Below are 27,819 nucleotides of genomic sequence, written 5' to 3' on the forward strand. Positions count from 1 at the left end.
CAGCTTTGTCTTCCGACCCCAACGGTCACAAAGAATTCGAGTTAATTGCCTTCCGTTCTTCGCTCGGGACGACGCTATTCAAAGATGTCTCTCACAATTAGTATTTCTTGTTTCGAAACGGCGCGCCTCCCACGTCCAAGAATCCGCTCCCTTTGAAAATTTCTCCCCTCCCTCTCCTTTCTTTGACCAGTCGATTCTCCGTCAAGCGAATAAGCGGCGAGCAAAAGGTGAATGCATTCGCTCGATTATTGGACGACGGAATCAATTCTGATTGATTTATATCATAATTGATTCCTTGAAATTTTTCTCTCTTCTAGTCAAATCTCTGAAAAATATTTGGTAGAGTTTACACGAGAAAATCGCGAACAGATCTTCCAAAGTTGTACCAATTAGGTTACCCAGTCTCTTAAGCATGTTGCAGAGAATGGATAGTTTCGAATGGAACACCGATTGAATACGTGGCAACTAGATATTCGCTTTACCACCAAATCCTATCTTGTCATTGAACTCCATTAACAACAGTCTCGTCCGGATATCAAGGGAAGGGAGAGGGGACGACGTTCTTCTATCCGTCGAACGCGTTTCCTCCAAGGTATCGAAGTTAATTTATCTAAATTTGTAATGCGATTTTTAATGTTTCTTTCTATCCATCTCGATGTATTTCACACCGTGAAAAACTCACTTATTGAAACAGAAGAAGAATCTTTTTGATGGATACACGATAATTTTGAATATTCTTCAAAATAAATTCTCGCTCTGAGGGACACGATTTCTGGCTGGAAAAAAATAAGAGGAAATTTTTACCAACAAATATTAAATTCATCATCATGCTTATTACCTTCGAAGGCAACTTCGATTTTCCCGTGGAAATTTGGCGGAATCGGAGAAAACGTGGAGATCCAGTTGAAAAATTCACCGAACAGCTCGTGTGTTTGATTGTTGTTGCGATCGAGTGGAATCGAAGGAGGAGAGTCGGGTACAAACAGGATTTCCCCATCGAATCTCATCTTTATCTTGGAAATCGAGAACGCGAAACACGTGTAGCCGACAATTTTTTTGAACACGCTTGAAAAAAAAAAAAAGAAAGGATAAAGAAATTTCCTCTACAAGAGAAAAGAAAAGGAAAAGATTAAATCTTGGAATGGAAGATTGAACGAAGAAGAAATCTAGTCAAACGAAAATTTTACCGTAAAATGTATATAATTATTCTAATACTATTATTCTAACACGTTTACCACCCCTGTTGGCGAAGAATACAATGGATCGTTGCTATTTAAACAGAGGGACGAGAGACATTTTGATTGGAATTAAGGCGGTGCTGCGTTTGTTCAACGTTTTATCCTATTGTTATTCATATAAGGTATCACAGCATTGCTGCTCCCTAGGAATATATTCTAAGTCATAAGGTTAATAACGCGTATACGCGTATACGCGTGCAACGATATAATAAATAATGGAAAAATTGCATGAAAGATTAATCGTTCCGAGGGAAATTATTCTGTTTTCTACACTCGAAAGCGCAATATCGCGTAACGATTAAACGTGTCAGGGAGCATCAGCGTTAATAGAATATTAATTCGTTATGGTTACATCAATAATTCATTCGCGGTAGAATCGTAAAATATCGGCATTAATTACCTTCGAAATTTATACCAAATTTCATCGATCCGCCATTGTATTAACCCAATTCACTTCTTAATCTCCTCGAGTCCATGATTATATTTCTTCGAGTTATTTCTCGATACTTTCTACGATACTTAAAATTGTTACAATTGCTCTAAAATTCTTCTCCGGATATTTTTTTAAACTAGAAGAGAGCTAGAATTCTCTCTAATTCTTTATTATTTATTAAGAATTAAATCTCTCATAAAAATACTAGGATTCTGTATAACTCGTACAACTTTATATTTCACATTAAAAAATCTCACGATTAAAAAAGAAAAATAAAATTCTTCTCCACTATCCAGATAAGCCTCCCACGTTTCTTAGAGAATCTTAAATTTCTAAAAAATTCGAAAAGAATTAAGAATTATTCCAGAGATTGTATAAGAATTTATACAATCTCTAGAATTTCTAGAGATATTATAGAGATATATAGAGATTTCTAGAGATAGAAATTAGAAATTTCTTCTATCGAAAAAAGAAGGAGAGAAGGAAAGATTCGAGGGAAATTTTTCATGCAGGACGCGTATACAACACGCGCGTACGCATCGATGCGTGCCCGCTGCGGACCAGGTGGACGCTGCTTAGGTGAACGATCGATAGAGCAGGTGGCAGCACATCGGCCCCCCCTGCCGCGTTTCCGGTACTCCAATGCTCCCATCACAGGCCGGCTTCCTCCAATAACACTCGTACTCCCGTTTCGTTGACAGCCGATTTACGAAAATTCGCTCATCGATCGAATTCCGGTTTCGCCTCGAAAAATTTCATAGATAGGGCGAAGTAAAGGAAATTTCTCGACAATTCGTTAGAGAATTGGAGAAGGATTTGAAGAAAAAAAAGAGAAAGAAAAGAAATGGATCGAACAAAGCCATATTTTTTCGAGGCGGATCCGATAAATTGCGAGGATGGAGGGGAAATTTTAAAATCGACGAAAATAACCGGAGCTTGTTAATCAATCAGAAGAGAAAACACGAGGAAATATTCTCCGAGTGCTAATTTCAAACTTCTTAATTTACGGAAACTAATTTTAGATCGGTTCGAACTAAATAATTAACAGCGGGCCAATGTTACGTATATATAAATCTCTTTCTCATTTCTGTGTTTCATATTATAAAGTTAACAATAATTATCGAAAAATTTTAACGAAACGGGTAAATTAATTTGATTAAATAGAACATACTGAAATATGAAACACAAAATATACAATTAATCCAAAGTGTACGAATTATTAAATTACGCCAAAAAATTTATTTCCTAACCAAACCGATATAACAAACGAAGAAATTTCTTTCTAAGAATCGACGTACTATTATCACGTACATATAAAAAGATAAAACAATTATTATTACTAAAAAAAAATTCCTAGCTACATAAATTATTGCCCTCTCTTCCAATTCTATATAAATCGCAACAAAGATCCCCTCCATCAACTATAAAAAACTATAAAATCATTACATGGTTCACCAAAGGAGTTCACTTAAACCCACTCAACAAGGATATCTCAATGAAACTCTATTCTCTTGTACTCACTTTGCGTATGTCTTCTAGATTGTGAATTTCCGGCGAGAGTCCACCGTGCACGCAGAGGAACTGTTGGTTCATGAGAGCCGCCAGCGGCAGACAGTCGAACGCGTCCATGCAAGCGTCGTACACCCTCTCCGAGTATTTTATTTTACCTGCAAGCAGAGAAACAACGCGTCAACAACGTACCAACGTTTCACGCGTTCGTTTCGAAACAACGAACTCGATACGCGCTCGATTGTCTCCACGTGCTTTTTTTCCCTTTCTCTCTCTCTCTCTCTCTCTATCTTTTTTATAGACGCGTTCTCCCGTTTTGTTCGTCGGACGCTTTTTGTCCTCGGCGAGCAACGGAACTGAATAGAGGGGGAGGAGGAGGGAAGAAAAGGAAAGGGGTGGGTGGATGGGTAAAGTTTGCCTTTTCAAATTGACTGGCTGTCGTTTGGAATATTATTATGAATGGAATCTTTGAGAAGATGCTTGTGCAATGCGAATGTGTTCCATGCCAGTTCTTTTTTTTTTTATTATTTTTATAATCGTGGAGTTTTCATCCGTTTTGTTTCTTTTTTTTTTTAGATAGATTGCAACAAAGAATAAAGTGGTGAAAACAAGAAGATGTTAACGATGATATTAACTTCTGTAACTTATTCATCGAAATTAATGAAGTATTCCTGTTATTTCTAAAAATTCCAAGCATCATCATCGTCATCCAAACTATCTGTGATCACATTTCGAAGACCAAGAGAATTTCTCTTCGCACGAACGAGGTCGAAAGAGAAGCAAAGGATAAATAAATCTTTGAAAGAGATATTATTCTATCTAAAGAAAGGAAAGGAATCGCAATTTTCAATCGCAGCTCTTTTTTTTAATGGAGCTTTGGCTGCAAAAGAATATGGAACGCGCACGATTATTCTTCCTGGGGGAAAAGGGTAAAGGATAGATAAAAAAGAAAAGAGAAGGCTCTGGAGAGCAATGGAGAAGGGTGAGGCAAGGGAGGGCAAGTTTCCATGCGTGAAGACATCGCAAAAGGACGGAGGAGGGCGGTGCACGCACCCCTTTCCGTCCACCGAGAATAATAAATCCCTCCATTGGAGGAATTTTCGCTGCCTCGAGTGAAAAGTAAAGGGAGAAACTTGGCGTTCCATGGAGTGGAAAGGATCCCAAGATTTCTTTCTTCTTCTTTTCCTTTGTCTCGTTTTTAGAAAGGATGATGATTCTTGTTGATTTTTATTTTGCAAGAGAAATTGTTTGAAAAAAAAATGCGTGCGTTCGTTGGTTTTATTTATTCTATTCGAGAGAAGGAATAATTCCTGCCACTTTTAACGTCGAGGATGCGCGTTTAAAAAACTTTGAAAAATAGGATATCTCTCTCTCTCAATCGACAACTTCCATTACGTTCCCTTGCTATTTACTCTCCAAAGCAAGCTTCCTAAACATCTGAGACAATCGAACCTAAGATCTCCATTAAAAGAACTATCCGTTACAAAGTTCCAAGTGTCCCTTCCAAACTCTTCAACTTCTACCGACTTCGATTCTTCGATTCTCCGTTCGATTCTTATTATAGATTTTTTCCTCTCGCGTCCTTTTTTCATATACATCCCTAAAGCAAATATATACTATCAATACAAAAATTTCGAAAAATTAACAAATTTTCGATGATATAATTATAAATTTAATTTTTTAAACCGATCTTTGAAAGATATCTTCTTCAACTTTCAATCAAAATATACGGAGGGATAAGATTCGAGAGAAGAGATCTCTAAAATTTCTATATTCCTTCGTACTCCTTTCGAAAAATTTTGAAAAACTAACAAATTTTCGATGACATAATTGTAAATCTAATTTTTTAAACCTTCTTTGAAAGATATCTTTTTCAACTTTCAATCAAAATATACGAATAAGATTCAAGAGAAGAGATCTCTAAAATTTCCATAATGTATTCTTTTCGAAAAATTTTGAAAAACTAACAAATTTTCGATGATAATTAATTATAAATCTATCTATCTAATTTTTTAAACCTTCTTTGAAAGATATCTTCTTCAACTTTCAATTAAAATATACGGAGGGATTCGAGAGAAGAGATCTCTAAAATTTCCATATTCCTTCGTATTTCTTTCGAAAAATTTTGAAAAACTAACAAATTTTCGATGATATAATTATAAATCTAATTTTTTAAACCTTCTTTGAAAGATATCTTCTTCAACTTTCAATCAAAATATACGGAGGGATAAGACTCGAGAGAAGAGATCTCTAAAATTTCCATAATATATTCCTTTCGAAAAATTTTGAAAAACTAACAAATTTTCGATGATATAATTATAAATCTATCTATCTAATTTTTTAAACCGATCTTTGAAAGATATCTTCTTCAACTTTCAATCAAAATATACGGAGGGATAAGACTCGAGAGAAGAGATCTCTAAAATTCCCATAATGTATTCCTTTCGAAAAATTTTGAAAAAGAATCAAGTATGAAAAAAAATTCTCTTTAATCACAATTCTCTTTAATCCGGGAATATTTACGGGAAATTCACTTTTTTTTTCTCTCTCTCTGACTAATCTAAAGATTCTCGGGGGATCTCGATCTCCGGACGGGAAACGCAGGGAACTCTCGTCCACCCCGCGACGAAACTCGAAATCGTTTCGTTCTTGACTTATTTATTCGGGTCAAAAGCTCGCAAATGAGCTTTCTCGAGTGTCTGAGCGCTATGTCTGACTGGGGATCAAAAGAAAGTCAAGGGGGCGGAACCCGATCTCCTCTCGTTAATACAACGAGAGAGGCGTGAGCGAAGAGGGGAAAGAGGAGGGCGAGGAGGGACGAGCGTGTAGGGAAGGATGATGTTACGAAAATTAAACGTCTTTATTCTTATCCCTACCATCCAAGATTCCACTTATCTCCCGGTATTATCTTCGAAAAATAACGAGTATTTTATTTAAGATAATAGATAATTAAAAATAAGATAAATAAAATAAAAGATAAAATAAACTTTTTAAGTATAAATACCGATAATTCTAAAAATTTTGGAAGGAAGTAGGAGCGTCTCGATGTGAACTCCTCGAAAGACGAATTAGTTATGCGCGTATTGTTTATGTATTCGTATTCGAAGTGTCGACATTACGTTTGTTTTGATTTTCTAATACGAAATTATATTTACAGGAATATATTAACACGCGTATGTATACATATACGTATCGTGGCTCGATTTGTTTTCGTTCTCGAGACAAAGGAATTATTAATTTATTCCACGATATTTATATATAGAAACGTAATATTTATTAATTTAAAAATTTCTCTCGATCGATGGATAAGAGAAATATATATACGATTCTTTGTTAGATGTATCTTCTTTTTCTCAGATTGTTTTCTTAAGGAAAACTTTCTCAAAGAAGGTATATCCAACAAGATATATCTAGAAACAGAGGGATCCGATAATAATTGTATTTACCTGCAACACCTAAAACATCGAAAAGTCTCGAGAAATCCCTTTTCCGATCGTTTCGTGGAAATTGCTTAACGCGATATCCTTTCACGGACCAATCCGGTCAAAACTCCTCCTCTGTTATCCAATCCTCAACTCTTTTCATCGTGCTTATTCCATACGAAATCGAATTTTCTCACAACACGAGACGAATAATGATAAAATTGTCCAAAATTACGCATCGCGTAAAGAAGAAGAAAAAAGAGCTAATTGCGAAAAGGAGAACAAAATCGTCTAATTACTCTCTTTTCTATTCGAAGAAGTATCAGGGCTTGGCGTTAAAAAGGCGCGTTCAAACAATTAAAGAAGATCGAATCCAATCCCTCCCTTCTTTTTTGATTATCGGTCTTCGACCTTAACCCGATTCTCCCTCGGTTGAAATCGCGAGCCTTGTAAATACACGCGGTTTGACCCAGTATCGGACAATTTTCCACGATCGATACCACGTTTTCCGCGGCCTGCGCCACGCAGAGACCCCTAAAAACACGCGTCCCCCGCCATTCAATTCGATTACGAGGGAAAATAGTTATTTTCTGACAAGAAAACTCATCCCTAAACGCAATCTGATCTATCCAGTATCATGTAAGCAAGGAAATATTGCTTTCTCCGAATGAAAAAACGAAGATCGAGACTAATTTACACAGAGAATTTCTCAGAATCATATCGAGTTTATTAAAGTTACTTGAAGAGGTATATCTGAATTCTTATCGATGTTGGAAGAAATCTGTATGAACGAAGATCTTTTCTTATTAATAGATACTCTATGCATATATTCCATGGAAGATTGAAAAGCAAGTGGATAAAGATGTTGCAAGATAAAGTTTAAGATATATAAATAATAAATATATAAAGAGACATATCTGAATTCTTATTAATGTTGGAAGAAATCTATGTAAACGAAGATCTTCTCTCATTAATAGATACTCTATGCATATATGGAAGGTTGAAAAGCAAATGGATAAAAATGTTGCAAGATAAAGTTTAAGATACAAATAATAAGTATAGTGTGTATAAGTATAGTATATATAAAGTGTTAAAGAGATATAAATGGATAAGGATGTTGCAAGATAAAGTTTAAAATGTATATAAAGTGTTAAAGAGACATATCTGAATTCTTATCGATGCTGGAAGAAATCTGTGAGAACGAAGATCTTCTCTCATTAATAGATACGTCTATGCATATGTTGCATGAAAGTGGATAATTTTGAAAGTGGATAAAGATGATAAAATTTAGGATTTATATCAAGGTAAAGTGTTAAAGAGACATATCTGAATTCTTATCGATGCTGGAAGAAAACTGCAAACGAGAGGGATTACTTTGTTAACGACAAATAGATTGACATATTGGATGGCGCATCGTGCATCACTTTGACGATGCTTTGACAATGGCAGTGCATCGATAAGGATTAACGAATTGCCATTGCACATATTCGTAGAGAAAGAGATATCGCTTTTTGCTACGCGTAATTTAGTTTAACGCGCATTTCTTTGCGAGATCATGAATTTATCGATGATTCATCTACTAAAAGTAAGGAATAACGAACGTTAGATATATCAATCTATGATTGATTGGAGAAACGAAAATTTTTTTGATATACTCTTCTGGAATCGAGAATGCAATTTCTATCAACTCTGCAAAATGTCGAATAGATTTTGAAACGAACGAAATTAAAAAGTGTATCTGCGAATCGAGATGAAATTTCCAAGAGGATCATTCGAGTTTCGGAATTTTTTTTAAAAGAATCTTGTCTGAATCTTCGCGCTTAACGATGTCGTCACGAGAACGTTTCGAGATTCTATTAAACTTTGAATTAAACGTATCAATCCCAGCTTTGACAGATTACAAACTTGTTATATTTTAAGAGTTACTAAGTACTCTTTTTTTATCGTTCGTGTAATAGCGTTAGTCGCGTCATTAATTTTTCACCAGACGATTTACGAGTTGTGATTTATTCGATTGCAGTATCATCACGTATTCGTTACGAAGATAATTTATCTTTACGTCCATTCAATGGATGGATATAAAATAAATGAACGAAGAAGAAAAAAAGATATCAAAATTGACATTGTGAAATCACATTGAGAAAAGCTAGTGGAGTCGAAAGATATATTCTAAAAAAAAAAAGAAATTGCGAACGAAGAAATGTTTACTTGGAGAACGAAGCAGAAGATTAATGCAGAAGAAATTAAGTTAAAGAAGTTAAATCGATGAACGATATTTAAATCCTTTCTTTCGTAAACGAAAACCGTTTTTAGCCAGGAAAATCAAGCAATCGTAACAAAGAATGCCACCAGTTTCGACGAAAAGGGAGTAGGATGAAAATCCAGAATGGAATAGTAATACACGGAATCCTTTGTGCTTTGAATGCTGATTTTTATTTCGATTTTTATTCCCGCATCGTTGCGCGGTTCCGTTGAAATTTGAACTCGAAATGAAATCGAGGGAAACCGATCGCCCGTTGAAAATCGATCGAAGAACTTGGTGTGAACAAGCGGCAGAAAATCGGGAATCTCATCTTTCGTTCGAAAATCGCGAGAGAAAGGAAGAGAGAGAATTTGTTTATTTATTTTTTTTCCAATCTTGAAAAATGAAAAATCAACAGGGAACAAAATTCTCGAATCGATCCCAAAATACTTCACTTCGTTGCGTTATTATACTTACATTCTTGCTTAAATGTGAAGTATTCCGTGAGATGACGGCACTCGTGATTGCCTCTGAGGAGGAACAGTGTGGTTGGATGGCACAGCTTAAGTGCCCACAGGTACAATACGCACTGGAACAAACAACAGAGAAGAGAAACGTCATTTTGAATTGTAAAACGTATCTCCTTGCGCAAAAAAAAAAAGGAATTAATTTTTATATACATCACTCTTAGACGAAATTACGCGAAATTCGTCTCGTCTCGTGGATGAAGCGGCCGCGTGACGAATTGCTCGAAATATTTCCGTGTAGGTTGTTAATTTTCCTCACACGAGTTGAACGTGATTATTATAATAATCGCGCTTCATTACGCCACATAAACGGAATTATGCTTAGGATAATTCAATACGATACGTTTGCCAAGAGAACAGAGCCTTGCTTCAATATATTCAATCGAATTCTCTCTTTAATTCTACTTCCCGCGAAAATAATGAAAAATTGTGTCTCGTAATTTTTATCAGAGAGCCTTTCCTAAAAAAAAAATGAAATGTGAATTATCATATTTTCCAACGAATTATAAAACTTCCTGAAACGAGCTAAATTTATTCCACCCCTTCTTCGTTTTTAATTTCCACGCTATAATTATCAATCCAGCCACAAAACATAAACATAATATTACATTTTTCATTATCTCTCTTCAAATCAAAAGAAAGATCGTCCAAGAGCTCCTCCTTCATAATCCCAAAATTCTTTGGAATAATTTATCCAAGCGATAAAAGCGCAACGCGAGTGCAACGCAACTCTTCACGTGAAGCGGTGAAACAATCGTCGAAACTTGGCCGCGTTTGCTCGAATCGATATCGAATCGAGGGAAGGGCGAAGGAGGGGGGCGCGTCGCGTATGTTTTATTCATCGTGTATAACATTAACCGTTTGTTTCGAACGCGGGTATCCACAGAGAGGGAATTAATGCACGCGTATATCCCCGCGTGGAACAATCGTGCACAAGTAGCCGTGAACGCCGTCGATTGTCCGGCCACTTCTCGACAACGGGATTGAGTGCATTTTATTGGCGAGAGATGACGACGGTGGCCGCGAGATTATGATAATTCGAGGCGATTACCACCATTCAGATTCGTGGTGAGAGACGATTCCTTCGATTTCCAAATATTCGTGTCATTTTCAATTCGAAGGAAAAATAAATCAGGCTACTTTGTCTATGTTTTACTTTGAAAGTATCCTCTTTCGAATCTTCGAGAGATTAATAATAACGAACGAATAAAGTAAAGGGTATTGAAAATAATTTAAACGAGGAGATCGGTCAATTAATTCCCGCGTTTTCGTTAAATTATTCCAAAGTATCGGTCCATTTCGAGCGCGTATATTTAACCCTTTGTTTCATTTACGAAGGAGGAGGGGGAGAGGGGTGTAACCGGTTAATTACTCGAGCCGATCGGAAGAGTTGATTAATAGAAATTCGGAAAATGATCGATGCTCCCGTGCTTTTGTGCACCCGTCGCCGTTATCCGCGGCTCTGTTACGCGTTATCATCGCCGTTCCTACGAAATCCATTTTCGTTTTATTACCAGACATCATGGTCTATTTCGCAAACACGGATCGGTAATAACCTGTATCAATTCCGAGCCCCAATTCAACGAGTTTAACTCTCTAATGTTTGCAGAGTTGGGAATAATGTTCATCTGGCTGTGGAATGGGAAACGCGTTCGTTTATTTTTTAATCTTTACTTTTATTAGAAATTTCGAATAATGTTATTTAATACGAATCAGGGATTTTCTTGTATCTATGAAATCAAGTTTGAGCATCGATATAAAAGAAAATAGCCAAGCACAAAGAAAAGTTGTCCACTTGTTCATCTAATGTGACAGCTATCGATCCGACGATTTGTTAATTCATCTTTGGACACGTGTCACGGTTTGTTACGAGAGTCGAAGAATTCGTAACACGTCTGAGAATCGTTAATTTTGAGCGACGAATAATCTTCCGAAAGGGAATTTCGAATGTCGAGAACGATTCGAGAAGAAAAATGAAAATTGGCGAGGAAATGCGCGAGAACAATGGATCGTCTTATAAATATTATAAGCGAAACGTGATATTTTTGCACAGAGAGAAAACTCTCTTACGACGATTCTTCTACGTGGAGTACGTGACAAAATATCATTTAACCGTGAGCCTGATTTATAACGTTGGCAAATGATCGTGCATCGTGTCACTGATCCAAACAACGTCGTTCCGTATCGCGAATGCGTTAGTCATCGTGCCAGATTCTTCTATCTTTGCCGACACTTGCTTCGTTTTATTCGGATTATTGCAGTCGGGTCGAATTGCAATTTGTAAAGATCCCGTTAATTTCTTAAATTCGTTGCTCTCCGAGAGACAAAGAATTGCAAGATTTTTGGCACAATTGTAAAGGGAGATGTACAACTAAAATCGTTTAATTATGAAATATGAAGTATCTTGAATACAAAAAAATAAAATAAGTAAAATTGCATCGTGAAAATAACGCGATCGAGGAGCTCGTTGTTGTTGAATGTATATTTCCAATTATCTTTACCATTAATAATATCGTTATAAGTAATATCCTTTCAAAAATAATCGTATTTATCGCGCAATTTACTTTAAAATTTGAAAAACTTTGAATCGCTACAACTCCGAAAATAACGACTTCCGGTCAACGAACGAAGGATCATCAGAAGCACGGAACCTTTCCCTTTAAAACACTTTTTTATTTATTTTAATATGAGTTCTGGTTCCCGAGATATTATTGCGTAAATAAAATGTAATTTTTAATCCTTCGCCTTAAACCGATCGAATCCTATTAAAATTACCGAAACTTTGAATCGCTATAATTCCGAAGATAACGACTTCCGGTCAACGAATCAACAATCATCGGAAGCGCGGATCTTTGCCCTTTAAAACGCCTTTTCATTTATTTAAATACGACTTCCGGTTGCCGAGATATCATCGCGTAAAGAAGAGGTAATTTTTTAGTCCTTTGCCTTAAACCGATCGAATCCTATTAAAATTACCGAAACTTTGAACCGCTATAATTCCGAAGATAACGACTTCCGGTCAACGAATCAACGATCATCGGAAGCGCGGATCTTTGCCCTTTAAAACGCTTTTTCATTTATTTAAATACGACTTCCGGTTCCCGAGATATCATCGCGTAAAGAAGAGGTAATTTTTTAGTCCTTTGCCTTAAACCGATCGAATCCTATTAAAATTACCGAAACTTTGAACCGCTATAATTCCGAAGATAACGACTTCCGGTCAACGAATCAACGATCATCGGAAGCGCGGATCTTTGCCCTTTAAAACGCCTTTTCATTTATTTAAATACCACTTCCGGTTGCCGAGATATCATCGCGTAAAGAAGAGGTAATTTTTTAATCCTTCGCCTTAAACCGATCGAATCCTATTAAAATTACCGAAATTTTGAATCGCTATAATTCCGAAGATAACGACTTCCGGTCAACGGTTGAACGATCGTTAGAAGCGCGGATCCTTGCCCTTTGAAACCTTTTTTCGTTTATCCCGATACGACTTCCGGTTGCCGAGATATCGTCGCGTAAAGAGAAGGGTAATTTTTCGTCGTTTTATTATCCTTGTCCTTGTCGCTTACTCGGACCTCTCGCTCGCGCCTCGCTTCACTGACCTATCCCAATGCCTAAAGAAGTGAGCAGGCACGATTCCTGGAAAAAATATAGGTCAGTGTGTCACATTCGTATCCCGGTATGGAAACTTTGAGTCCTTATATCTCGGCAACCAATTGAAATATCGGGATAAAACAAAAACGGGCTTTAATGGCATGGCTCCCTCTACCTTCCAAGGGTGTTTTGGTGCCAAAATTTTTAACTTTCCCACACGATATTTTTCACACGAAAAATCCAAGTTTCATTTGTGATTTTGCTCGAGCAACGATTCTCGTTCAAGCAAAGTGTATAGACGCTTGAATCTACTCAATTCTATCGAATTTTGATTTATAATTTGTGAATAACTCAAGATATCGACTTGTGCATAGTAAATATTCGAATAAGAACTTGAACATTTTCCAATGCAAGAAGAAAAAGTTATAAATCGTCGTATCGTCTGTTTTTCCATACGTATTTGAAATTATATTCTGACAAGGGGAACGGCAATTTTCTTAAAACCGAAAATTCCATCACAACCTCGACGGACTCTTTGGAATCGATTAATTCCACTTTGTTAATTCATTCGACTGTCTACCCCGCCAGCTCTTTTGTGCGCCAAGTCCTTCGGCCGTCCCTTTGCGAACTCACTCGAGCGATACTCCCTTTTTCCACCCCCTATAATTAAGCGCCAACACCACCTCCTTCTATCGCAACGAAATCATTTATCCGGCCATTGTCCCGCAGTTTACACGCCGTAAAATTGTCTCGTAGACATCCACTTTCATTATTCTCAAGATTCGGAAGAGCCGTCCTTTCGTGTTCGTGACAAACGCTTTCTCTATATTTCGCGAAACACGAAGAAAACCTCGAACGATTCTGTTAATTTCCGAATAGTGAAACCGCTTTTGACTTGGTTCAACGTTCAATTTTTCTTTCACGCAAAGAAGCATCATCTCTGACGATTGTACAAGTCTTGACAATAATTCGTCGTGTTCTGAACGAAAGCTATGCCGATTTTTTTTTTTATAATTTCTTGTCAAGAAGAAAGGTAAAAGTATCCCTATTCTTCTCCTATTGTTTTAAGGTAAATAAAAGGGAAGCGATCCTCGAGCGAAAAGGATTATTCGTGATCGATCTTCCGGCGACCCAGAAAAGGAGATACAAACTCGAGAGACCAATTCCTATAAACTACCATTTATGCTCTCCCTGATCTCCACCTGAGAGGAGAAGGATCAGTAGCTGAAGTATTCTGTCCGAGAAGGGAAGTAAAATCGTTTCCTCGAGGTAATTCCTTAAGCCAAAACCGATCTGGAAAACAGTGTGCATCGCCAGCCAAAAAATTTCGTATCGTTAAAATATTAAAAATCCAAGAGATTGAAAAGAAAATGCTTTGTTTATAAGAATAGTAATTTTATCAGATTCGATGATGGAAATGAGAGAGAATATCATCGTCAATTTCTTCTCCCTAAATTTATAGATTATTGCTAATTAATTTTAATTGTAAAGAATATCTTTTCCAAACACTTTTAACCGATAATCTTCCTCATACGTTTTTGTCTTTGAGCAGGAAGGAGTAAGGATACACACGAAAGAAAGAAATCCATTAAACGATATCGACGATATAAGGATAAGAGGGTCAAAGGATTGATCCTTCGCAGAATCCTCCAATTTATTTTCCTTCCCTTGCTTTTTTTCCCGTATGTCATAACCATCTTTCTCGATTCGTTCCCTATTCTTGCTCACTTCTTGCCGCCCAAGAATCGCTTCAGGGACTCGTTTCAGCTTCCTCTTCGCCAACGGACCCTTTTTGTTTCCGCTTTAACCGAGTCCAATTTTCCCTCTACTCCCTTCTCCTCCATTTTCTTCTATCGTAACGCGACTTTCTTCTTCGATTCTTCAATCCTTTCTTTGGCTTCTTTCGTTTCAAAACTCGATGCCTTGTTGTAATTCGATTCTGGTTATTTAAAAATTATTATTACAAGTTCTGTTCAAAAATTTGATATAATAAGCTCGTCTTATTATTTAGAGGATACGTTTTCAAGAGACTTTGTAAAAAATCCATGGTATAATTTATTTAATTTGTTTAATCTTAAGAATCTCTTCTAATCTCTCCTGGTAAACTCTGAATCGTATTTGAATCCGTGATGGCACGATTTAAATTCTACTTAACACCAGATGAAGCAGAATCCGTCTTTGCAAGAACTCCTCCTAAGTCCCAGAAATCAAACTCTAATTCCAAATGTTGGAAACTCAATCGTTTATCATAAAGTCGATGGCTTTTGGTCCGTTCTTAGTCACTTAATCTTGATCCTGTTTTACACATAATTGCCATATCCACTGATTCATCTCTGGTATGTCTTCTTCACACTTCATCTTCAAGTAATTTTTAATAATTTTTTTTTTTCACGTTTGAAAATATACTCGATTAAATTCAGTTTCACTCGAAGGGATATTTAAAATTTTACAATATGGAAGAAAAAAAAGAAGCCTAAACTTGTTATTTCCTTTCACAATGCGGGAAGAAATTTATCCCTATAAATATTCGATAATATTAAATAACAGCGCGGAGAGCAAGAATAATTCCACGTTATCTTTAATCAATCTTTCTCAAACTTGTCTATCATTTTCCATTTCTTCTTCAATTCTATTTCTCTCCTTTCTCCTCGATATTCTCCTTTTCCCTTTCGAACTCAATCGAATAATCAATCCCCTCTTCATTCCTCCTCCACTTCGAATCTTCTCCTCCTGATCAACTCTCTTTTCACTTTTATATCCTTTCTTCCACACACTCTCAACCCATTTACAACTCTTCACACGCACTCCATTTCCACTTATCTTCTCCATCGCCGTTAAATATTCCTCTTACACGCATCTCTCTCTCTCTTCCTCCATCATCTCGACAAACACTCCTCCGCTAATAAATATCTTCTCTTCCATACTTTCCCCCCTTATCTTTCTCTCCCCCTCCTTGAGAAACGAAAATTTACCGCGTGGAAAGGCGTGTATATCGCACGGTAAAAGAGGATCTCAACGATCTCTCTCTCTCTTTCTCTCCAGGGAATCCAGCGAAGCATATTGCGGATAGAGAGTATCGATCTCCACGGAGGAGGAGGAGGAGGAGGAGGAGGTTCGTCGCGTGTGCAGATGCTCGCGTTGTCCAAGAAGAGAGGAGGAAGATCCTCTTAATAAAACTGCCCCTTGGATTTTTCGAAATCCTCATCCTCTAGGACGAGTTTCCTTTAATCGTTATTTTATTATAGATTGGATTCTTTCTTCTCGAGATGACTTCGATATTTTGCGGAGAAGATGCGTTTAATTTGAATTAATTTAAGGATAAAAATATTTTCGAGTCGAAACGATAATTCGATTCCATTGTGTTAACGTGGAGCACGTACAACTGTTTATCTCGCCTGCTTGGTGGGATGAAATTCATTAATGGAACAGCGACAGTGACGAAGATGCATCGCTTCATTTCGTGGCATTTACAGGTTTAGAAACATTGGAGTTAGATTGGTTCGACACTCGAGAGTGTGTGTGATGTGTATAACGCCGCCAGACTGATGAACGAATTCTGTATAATTTATATATCCTCGAAAAGATTATCGTTCCATTTTTTAATATCGTATTTATAAATGACACGTGCTCGATTTCGTTTTGTTTTAAATAATATTGAACGAGAAACTATTGAGAATGAGGGTTTATAACAGAGAAGTCTGTTGTGAAAAGAGTTATACTGCACGAAGTGGAAAAAGAAAGAAGAAATACTTGTGATACGTGCAATTCTTTTGATTGCAAAGAAGAAACTCTCGCCAATGACACGTAACGAGTTACTAATTGAATAAAAAAATTTACAAGGTGGCCTGGGAGAAGAAGTACATGTAAACTGGCTCTAATTAGTTACCGGCACAACTCTAAGTAATTCTCTTCCCATCTAATTAACCACTAATTTCTTCCACTTAACGACTACGTTTCATATTTCACAGAGAGAATTGCACGGCACGTTATACTTTTTATTGTTAATTAAAAATCTCCAGGTTCGAGCGGGGAAATGAAAATATCTATTAATCCAATAAAAATTTCTTTCTTTCTTTTTTCTCACGAAGTTGATGTTTATAAAATCTTTTCTGTATCTACACTCGAAACGAAACGCGCGCTTCGAGAGCGATAAAAAACCGCGCGCGGAAAATCGAATCGAGAAATGCAAATCTCCAAGAAGAAGATCCCTCCCACGAGATTCTTTATCGTTCAACTCCAGCTATTAATCGAGCAATTAATCGAGCGGACGGTTAATTACAGAGTCCATGGAAGGAGAGGGAGATCAACTCCCCCATCGATGCGAATCTTATTCCATCATGGCGATAAAAAAAAGGCGAATTTTCACTCTTCTTCCCGATATAAAAAGCAAAATCGAGGGAAAAGGAAATCTAGACGCTTTGTTGCCGAGATGTTAATTATTTCAAACGAAGAGATTTTTAATTTCTCGATCAATTTCTAATCCAACGTTTATGCGTTTAAAGTTAGGGTGAGAGACGGGGGAATGATGAATTTTCAAACTCACCTCGATACTGAAATAACCCCTGTCTACATAATCGCCGAGGAAGAGATACTTTGTCGTGGAGGGTGATCCGCCCACTTCGAATAACTTCATCAGGTCGTAGAACTGTCCGTGAATGTCGCCGCACACTGAAACAGAGACAGGTACACACTGGTCAGAGCATTTCTAAAAAGAGAAAGGAAGAAAGGAAACTAATCAGGATGAAACGAGTTCTTCGATATAATTTTCAATTTATCTCGATAAGATAATTTCCATCGTCGATAATTCGAGTTTGAAAGATATTCGAAACGTTTTTCTTTCGAATCTTTCCCTATTTCCAGTGGAGATGGGCCACTATTTTCTTTTAAATCGATGTAAAAATTCATTAAGACAACTGTTATCCAATATACCTTAAAATTCGATAATGATGAATCCATCGATTATAAAATCCAAATTCCAATCGATACTCAAAGCTCTCCTAATTTCACACGCGTGAAACCATAAATCATCTTTCACGATTCGTTCCGTTTATTTTTCCATTTTCCATACTTTTTAAATACTTTCTACCTTCTTTCTACCACGGCCAAAGAAATATCGACTTTTTCAACATCCAGGGATCTATATATCTACTCGATAAAAATAAATAGAAAAAACAAAGAGAAAGCTATCGTAAATATAGTATCTCGTTACGTTCGAACCAGATTGTCGCGACCACGCCTTCGACGAGGGAAAAAAAAAAAAAAAAATAGAGAAAACAGAGAGGAATAGAATTATTTCAACTTAGTTCGTGACCCCGTTTTAATTAAACGCACTTACGTACAAGCGATTGCGTGCTGCACGATATATCCCGTGCGTTGTCACGCGTGCACGCACCCCAAACACGATTTAGAACCAATGTATTTTCAACCAACCTACATTTTTATTTTTTTCGAGGAGGAAAATTTGAAATAAGTTCAATTTCTTCGAATATTAATTCTTTTGAGACACTTCAACCGAGGGATAAGAAGAGAGGAAGAAATATATTTTGCAAGTATCACAGTTTTGCCCGTTTCTTCGTTTTCATTTCGAAGTTTAAATATCGATTGTTCCTTTTTTTGATCTAAATTAACTTCGAATTTGAAGAAGGATCCTGAAACTCTGTCCGCAATCCAACACGATAATTCACCAACAGAATGGATTCACCGTTAATGGTACACTAGTATTTAAATAATGCGCCTTTTTACGATTACACCCCTTCTTGCTGCAACTTTCAAACTTTCATCGAAGAAACTTAAGATTCTCCCAACAGATTTAAACATGGATATAGAACGAGAGTTTATGGGATTAAAGTGAAATAGAGTGCAGCAGTGGCTCTCACTAAATCTGTAAATATTTCATACGTTCAATTGCCTCAATCTCGTGTTACGCAAATATCCTCTTGAGACTATCGAGATATATTATTTTCAATAATGTAACTTGGATATTTTTCGATATTTTTAATTCTTCGTCCGACAATCTTTCCATTTTTCACCGAGGAATTATCCGCACAAAGGGAACAACGGCGACGAAACGAGGGGGGGAGAGGAAAGTTTTCCAACAGTCGTTTGGCAAAGTTTCGTGGCTCGAGGGCCAAGAACAAGGATGGATTTTTCGAAAAATAACAAACGAGGTGGATGGATCATCGATAAATCGATCGATAAGCTCTTATCCTCGATAAAGATCGAGAGAATTTTAAATATTCGCTTAAATTGCGGATCGGTGTAACTTATTGCAAAGAAGTTGCTGCTTCTTCCGCCGAGAGAATTACGGGGGGATTTACCGCATCATCGCGCTTATAAATCTTCCCATCGAATCGTTCGTATTGAACCTTCCCTTCCCTCCCTCGAACGACAAATATAGCGAGATGCATTTGTGGTGGAAGAAATACGTCTCACCAAGTGTTCCCTCTTGTTCGAGATCGAGTTTAAAAAAATTTGGAATAAAACGAGGAGAGAGAAATGTTAATCCAACATTCCAATTCAAGTTCGACGAAAGAAATTTAACAAGAATTATTATTATTGCCGATTTTAATTTATTCCTGAATGAATAACAAAGTTTCGACTTCGAGAAAAAATTACATCCCTGAGAATTGTCAAATAAGTGAAATTACTATCAAATTAAATAAAATTCATCCTTCAAAACGAATTCTCTTCACGAGGAAGGCAATCTCATCAGAATACTAACGAAAACTCATCGACGTCTGGCTACGCGACACGGCTCATCCCCTACGTCGTGAGTGGTACGAGCGCGCGTATGGTCAGGCGAGGCATCCCTTCGATCACGGCCTAATAAAAGCGGGAGGAAAGTTGCCACTTGTTGCTGAATTACGCAACGGCATAGAGGAGGCATAGAGGAGGCGCGCGGGCAGTGACGGTTCGAGCCAAGTAATAACATCTCTGTGTGTTCCACGGGGGCGGAATACGGTCGTCTCACGTTCGCATAAATCGCTCGAAAGGGGGAACAACGCAAGACCCGTGTAATCTGGTTGCTTTTAACACTGGCCACGCTCCGACACGTCACACACACGTTTCTCTCGCCTTCCGTTTCCGCATTGTTTTAACCGGATGAGATTTATCGACCAGGACGATATTTGGATATTAAATACGTTGCTTACGTTTTATTATTTAAATGAAAATTAATTTAAATAATCTTAAAGGAGAGAGAGAGAGATACGAATTATATTATTTATTTGAATATTTTTTTAGCGTTGTATTACGAGTTTATCGACAATTGAAACGAATGTGCAAAACGAATATTCGAAACGAGGGGATTATAAGAATATACGCGATAATCTCGATTGGTAATTTCGCTCGATCTGTCTCGAACGTATATAATAAAAGTTTTCCAACGCTTGTTTATTTCGATATGAATCTGAAACGCAGGAATGCAATAACGTGACAAATATACATATGAAAAATATGGAAGAATTTCAAATAAAATATTTTAAATTTAATATTTGACGGATTGTTTAATTTTCGCACGTGAAACAGAGTTATTTTTTCTCTTCTTCTTCTTTGAAACAAGTATCTTAAACGACTCGTTGAAAATTCATCCATCCATTCGCCCCTTCCTTCGTAATTTTTCTTTCCAAAGACAAGATTGCATTACATGCAAATTCAAGTATATATCCTCGAGTTTGCCAAATTTCCATACTTCCTTCCCGTGATTTATCGCCACGTCCCAATCGTTCAAACGCTACACCGATATCCATGAGACAATGTAACTTATCACTATTCCACTTTATCAAACCAGTTGCACTTTGCCAAACAAAATGCAACTCTCTCTCTCTCTTTTCTGAAAAACATTTTTCCCCATGACCCTCCCCCGAAGAATGAAAGCATAAATCACTCGATGCAATTTCCACGGGGTTCCTCCTCCCCTTCCAAGCATCCCCCTGCTTGAATTATTCAAAGCGGATCAGGCCAGATACCCGAAAACTTTCTTTTCTGACAGAAACAACGAGGAATCGTTCGAGTTTAATTATTTAAGAGAGGAATCTTTCCACGTTTCCACCAAGGAGTGGACGACAAGGAGAAGGTAAACGAAGGTTGGTGAACGCCTCGAGTGGTCGAATATTTTTCTTCCAAAGTGCAACGTTTCCCCTTTATATTTTCGGATTGCTTATTTCGATAATATTCCTTGAAGTATCCTCGAATTCGATTCTTCTCTCTTCTCCTCGCAAGAAATGTCGAATCGAATTTATATTTTCGCTCCAACCTTTCACATTCTCGCGCCCTCGCAATATTTACAAAAGATATTGGAAATATCTCGAAATTGAAATTGTTCATTGCGTTACATTCGATACGTTCCTCTTCCTATTATACGAATACAAATATTCCCTTCTCAAGAGATATCAGAGAACAAGGAAAAGATAAAGGATAATCCTTCGATCGTTTTCCATCGTCAGAAATCGTCGAGACCGGTTCCAAGCCTCCATTTTACGAGATCCCCCCTCCTTCTTCATCCTGAGTAAGTAGTGGTAGTAACATCCGCTTTCCAGGGAGCTCGAGAGGAAGGGGGAGGGGGAGAAGGTACGTGAGGGAAATACGCGAGGAACTCCCCTTCACGACGACGGTCATTGTGCCGCTTAGAAGTTGCTTAAGCTAATTGTGACAGCCACCTTGGGAATTTCTCTCGGTGGGGGGAGAGGGGGGCTAATAGCCCGGCCGAAGTGGCTCTTTACGATGCCATCGTGGCTCGAGCTGATTAAGCGCGCCGTGGACCGATGCTGCAAGACGATAATTTGCATTTGGATTACACGAACGACGAACGATAAATCGTCCATAATATCGCGAATTTAACGGTGGTTCAGATTTTTCCCTCCTCTTTTTAAAATGAGCTTCTGAAATGGCCGACCAAAATCCAAGAGGATCTTGGATGAAAGAAAAGACACGTAGGAGATTTCTTTTTCTTTCTTCATTTTGATTTTGGAGAATAATAAGATTCTTGAAAAATTCATCGAAAAACGAGAGAGCAGATCGAGTTTCGTTTTTCTTTTTTTCCCAGAACGAGTCCATCATCTTCCAATAAACATCTCTCTATAACGTTTTCTCCTCCCATTCTCGTCCAAATAACGGCTAATTTCAGCGCGAACGTATCACGAAATGGACTCGACTGGCGGATATACACAAGTTAACTGCGCTATCGTGACCCGTATGTTTAGAGCAATGCGTTTCACCGTTACGCCGCTACGTGTCCGGAATGCATACCAACAGCGGCGGTCGTCGAATAAAGGGAATCGTGGAAAGGAGGAGGAACGGCGCGTTTCTCGATCCTCGAATCTCGTCGTTTTCAATTTTCTTTCGATTTATTTTCTCTTTTCTTTTTTTTTAATTATACAGATATGCAACACGCAACGCGAAAATGAATTCTTGGGTCGAATTATGAATCGGGATCCTTTCTTCCTAGAAAGCCAATTTTTAATTATACCTGGATGGAATGGAGGGGAATGCGGAGAGAATGTGCGGAGGAATGGAAATAAATTAATCAGGATTAAATTCGTGATTCTTGCCTCGAAGCAGATTTGATTTTAACGAGATCGAAGATGGAATTATTCGACGAGCTACCAAGATTCGATGGGATCGGTGGAATAGATTGGGGGGGAAGGGTCCACGTTTCGATTCTCGTGGAATCTTCGATTCCCTGGACAACGATTATACAGAATTTCTTCAATAAATTCAAAAGGGATAGATCAAAAAGAAAGAACTACGAAATTTTCGAATTCTTATAAAATTAACTTCGATTTAAAACAACATCTACAGTTTTCTTTTCCAAAAATATTCCCTCAATTCCTTCAATCGTCGGAGGAACGATTAAAAACAATCGTCGATAAGCCCTATCAACGATAAAAGAAAGACAAAAAAAAAAGTAAAGGGAAAGAAAAAAAGAGGAGAAAAAAAAAATTCCCTCTTCTTTCACCCTTATCCCCGTTTAAAGGCTGTGCGTTTAAAAGCCGGCCATTCGTATTAATTATTCCCACGTCGGGCTGATTAACGAGCTCGCTCGTGCAATTTGTAGTCACGCTCCGTCTCTAATGATAATAAAGCAGAATAAAAAAGAAAAAAGAAGAAAAGAAAAGACGAAAGCGATGACTCGTTTACCGGCCAGACAATATCGATCTTCTTTTCTTCCTTTTTTTTTTTTTTCGACCATTGGACGTGTGAAAATCGCTTGGAACGTTTTCATTATCACATCTCTGTCCCTTTTCCCGCGTGTTTCCTCGCCCTTCCTCTCCTCCCCTCTCCAGAGAAAGAGAGAAAGAGAGGGATTCGTGACGCGTATCTTCCTTCCACCCGTGATCGTGGGTGGTTGGAAATTGAATTTGTGGAAATTAATGGATTAGACGGGGAACGTTGGGATAAATTAAACAGTGATAGAGCGAGGGAAGCAAGGGAAGCAAGAATGACAAAAGAGAGAGAGAGAGAGAGTAGGATGTTGGATTATCGAGTTAAGTTGATAATGAAAATAGAATCTCGGTTCGAACCGAGTTGTTCTTTTCCCGATCCCGATCCGCACGCGCGATAAACCAAGATTCGAACGATGTATCGTGAAGAAAAAGGGGATAAGGGCGGAATCATCGTTGAAAGCGATTCGAATAACGAGCTCACGTCGATTCGAAACCAAACCAGATATCATTCTCACTCTGAATTATTCGATTATCAAGAAGAATTACTTTTAATTCTATATATATATATACCTTGCCTAAATAAACATTCAAATAACTTGTTCAATTCAACGTATCAAGAAACAAAGTGTGAAATTTGATCTCGTCGAGTTTTCACGAAAGATAAAGAGTGATAAAACGAGTGGAAAATATCCCAACCATTATTTAACGTATTATATCCTCCTTCCAGAGGAAATCTTTTACGCCTGCCAGCGAATATATACATATTATACGTATATACACAGTGTCGTATTTTCCTTCCAGGGACATTACTTACCATCGTCACCGAACGAGAGAGAAAGAGAGAGAGAGGGAGAGAGGAAGAATGGAAGAGGGACAACGGCGGGTTTATATACCGGTATGGAGCGGTGTAAACATACCGGAGCGGATCGATTTATGCGGCTAAGTAAGTGCATTTTTATGCACCGTTTCACAGCCGAGACGAGCAGCCTTGCAGCGAGCCACTTCGTTTAACGAACGACCCATATAGAAGCTGGTTTCCCTTTGAAATCTCCTGTACCACGCCACTTTGTCCATTTATTCCACACGTTTCGCGTGTGAAATCATTAATTCCATCATCCTCCCTCCCATCTCCCATTCTTCATTCTCAACACGGTTACGGCCCCGAATTAAATTTAAAACAGCCGCAAAGATACGTGTAACGATGATGCAAGGATGATGGCTTGACGCTGTTCTCGCGTTCAAATCGGTGTTTAAAAAGAAGGACGATTTATATGTATATATATATATATATATATATATAGATTTTTATTCTTCAGTTGGAAGTTAATTAATTCTATTCTGTAAATTAAAATTCGAAGGGAAGAAAGGAAGAAAGTATCAATCATTGAGATCGCAATATTGAGCTAGGAATTGAGACGTTATAAATAGTTTCTGGACGCAACTCTGAGATAATCGCGTGCAATAAGAATTTCACAATTAAATTCAAGCTCTCTCTCTCTTTTATCGAATGCGAATGAGACCGATAATAATATCGCCGAGATTGAAATTTGATCAAATTAAAAATTTCCCTTTGTTCAACTTCTTCGATCGAAGAAGATCTTGCCGAAAAGAAACCAACAAAGCAAGATGAGCATCGCGTAACACGATCGATCGCGAAAGAAACCATCGAATCAATTAATCGAAGCCTTACATTTTCATCTAAATTAAGTTGACTTGGTCGTCGCGCCCTGACAAGTTTTCAAATCCAAGGCGTGCAACCTCTCTCTTCTCTTCAATCGCTATTTATAATCGATCCATTCCTACTCTTTTCAATTGTGTTTCAATTGTGTCACGATCGAGGGAAAAATTAGACAAATTGCAAGAAGAGCGATGTTCTTCCTTTTCTTACCGGAAAAAAAAAAAAAGATACTAAAGATTCAAAGGAAAAGCAACCTTCCTTCTACTTTCTCGTTTATAAAGGAATCTACAGAAGCAAAGATTCGTCGCATTCCGAGGGCAAATCGAGCGCGTTCTCTTTTTATTCCGACTTTTAATACGAAGATCGGTAGAAATCAAAAATGCATTCGAGGAAAACATTTTCCTCCTCCTCCTCCTCCATTTTCTTTATTTCAAATAGATTCAGATTCAGAAAAATAGGAGAAATTCCTTTGTCAAAAGATATTTCAATTCGAATAAATACTTTTCCAGAACAATTTTTGTTCCATGCAAGAAATCACGAGGAAGAATTTATCGCGTTCAACACGATCGACCCGGATCTCGACGTAACACGGAATTGCGGACGAGGCGTAAGATTCCTCTCTGCCTCGTTTCACATCCAAGAACGATTCTCTCTATCAGAGGATAGCCTTTACTGACCTTTGACGATCTTAATTGCACTCGAATTGGAAGCCACGTATGGAAATCTGATCGTGAAAATTGATTTTTCGAATAATCACAGACCAATTTATTTTTACGAGCCACTTGAATTCGACTAATTGATTTCAAATAAATAAAACGATTTTGAAAATGATAACATAAAATAAAAAGAATTACGAAAAAATTTCAAAGCTTGCAAAATCGAATCGCGAAATTTCAACGTTAAAATTGTTTCGCAATGAAAAATTTCAATTTCTCGTTACGCAAGAAGACGCGTAGCTTACCTGGTTAACAGGTAATCCGAACGGATTTATTAAATTCCGACCGTGTTCCATTAATATCGGCCGAAAACCAATTAGCAACAGCGACGCGCGAAATATTAATTCAATCGGCTTATAAAAATTTCTCCCGATGCGTTCCCGATTCCATCTGGCCGGAAATCTCTTGTTTAGAAGGCAAATTAATCGTAATAAACAGAATTTCCAATTCCAGAGGAGGAGGAAAATTTCGATTTCGATTCAACAAATTTGGAAAAATAAAATCCCCCACCTCTCTTTTCTAAAATTTGAATTTTCACTTCTTAGCTTCGTCTTCTCGTTCCAACTTGTTATCTTCTTATCCTCAAGTTCCATCCTCCTGGCTTTGAGGCGTTTCATTTCGAGGTAACGAGCTTCGTAAAACGAACGGTTTATTTTAGGGAAAATATCTACGGAGAGATCTTCTATACGAGACGATTTTTTTTCTCCTTATTCGACGTAATTACATTAACCCTCGTATGAATAATAATCCTTTCTTTAATTCCTCATCGAATATGTAATAGTGCGTGTCATATGAATAATAATCCTTTCTTTAATTCCTCGTCGAATATATAATAGTGCGTGTTCGATTAAAATTTCGTACGCACGTAATTTTTCCACGATGCTTACAAGAATCTGCACGCGCGTGTTGACTTAAGATTATTCGACGGCGTGTAATTACATTAACCCTCATATGAATAATAATCCTTTCTTCAATTCCTCGTCGAATATACATATAGTGATGCGTGTCAAGCGTTGGATTAAAATTTCGTACGCACGTAATTTTTCCACGATGCTTACAAGAATCTGCACGCGCGTGTTGACTTAAGATTATTGCCCACTCGACGGCGCGTATTTGCTGCCAATATATCGCGATATTTCGTAATAAGATGAAATTCGTGTAAACAGCTGGCGGCTCGCTCGTGTCTCGATCGATAAAAAACAGATTATATCCGGCTCATAAAAATTAAATAAATATCGATATACATACTCGCTTAATTTCTATCACGCCTCGTCGTAGAAATTATTCCTTCTCGCGTTTCATCACGATCAATGATAATCCCATTTTAATAACCTTGCGCGCGTAGAGATTAGAGGTTTAGGTTTCTCGATTCGACCCTTACTACCCGTCGATCCCTTCCACACGTTAATTCGCACTTAGTGGCGGTATCCTCGACCGAATGCCACTTCCGTTTAACCGGCTTTGTCGGCCGCAAACCCCCCTCATCCTCCTGCCTCGAGCTTGAACTTGCTCCCGGAACACGCCATTATAATGGCGTTTGTTTGAACCTTATCAAAGTGTACACGTTGCTTTTTCACCTCTACTTTTTTTATTATCGTTATCAAATCTCAGTAGTGTTCCTTCTTAAGATACTCAACGCGATATTTGTCTCTGGATTTCTCGAACAGAGGAGATTTCGTAGAGAGAAAATTTCTATCATCTCGATCGAACAAATCATTCGACTTTTAAATCTTCTTCTTCGCATAGAGATTTATTATTCAATTATATGTTTCTCATTTCGACAAAAATCGTCCCCAAAATGTTAAAACTCAGCCTCAGTTTCCGGAGCAACGTCCTCGAGTTGTATTATTAACGCGGTGAAAACGGAACACCCGGGTAATAGCGAATTCACACACAGCGATCCTAGTTGAATCCTCCAAGCCGCATCGTCGAACAAAAGAGATTTGTCCGACAAAAGGAGGGAGGAGGAGGAGGAGGAGGAGTCGCGCATAAACGGGATTTCCACGGGGGCGGGGGGAGGGAAAAAACTCGTGGAAAGAGGCGGACAAAGAGGCGGGCGTAATTAACAATTTCTTGCCAGCCCGCAAACCCGAGGTTTTCGGCTATTTGGCCTCACGCATAATTAACGAGAACCAACTGAGCTTTCGGTCCCAATGAAATATTCACGCAACGGCCACGAACTCTTCTCGCAATTAGTCGGATTGTAATCTCGTTTTCCATGGATCGATGACCTAATTATCCCCGAAACTTTGAAAAACTTCCGCCGAGTTTCCCTGAATTATAATCCCCTATCG

The 27,819-nt window shown here is 37.8% G+C and overlaps 1 protein-coding gene across 10 annotated transcripts in view; it reads right to left on the minus strand.

Annotated features, from left to right (window-relative positions):
• Window positions 1-27,819, minus strand: part of LOC411046 (serine/threonine-protein phosphatase 2B catalytic subunit 2) — a 160,121-nt gene that overhangs the window by 43,500 nt on the left and 88,802 nt on the right. For 8 of the 10 annotated variants that reach the window (XM_026440048.1, XM_026440054.1, XM_026440049.1 and 5 more), the window contains 3 exons: window positions 17,512-17,636; window positions 9,322-9,433; window positions 3,193-3,338 (listed from right to left, as the gene is read on the minus strand). In XM_026440048.1, coding sequence (XP_026295833.1) covers window positions 3,193-3,338; window positions 9,322-9,433; window positions 17,512-17,636 — 383 coding nt within the window. Of the gene's footprint in view, window positions 1-3,192; window positions 3,339-9,321; window positions 9,434-17,511; window positions 17,637-17,897; window positions 18,083-26,773; window positions 26,793-27,819 lie in introns of those variants that run through there. The other 2 variants (XM_026440055.1, XM_026440057.1) reach the window with 2 other exon arrangements.

The sequence above is a fragment of the Apis mellifera genome, linkage group LG4, assembly GCF_003254395.2.
Source record: "Apis mellifera strain DH4 linkage group LG4, Amel_HAv3.1, whole genome shotgun sequence".
In the NCBI taxonomy this organism is placed as follows: Eukaryota; Metazoa; Arthropoda; class Insecta; order Hymenoptera; family Apidae; genus Apis; species Apis mellifera.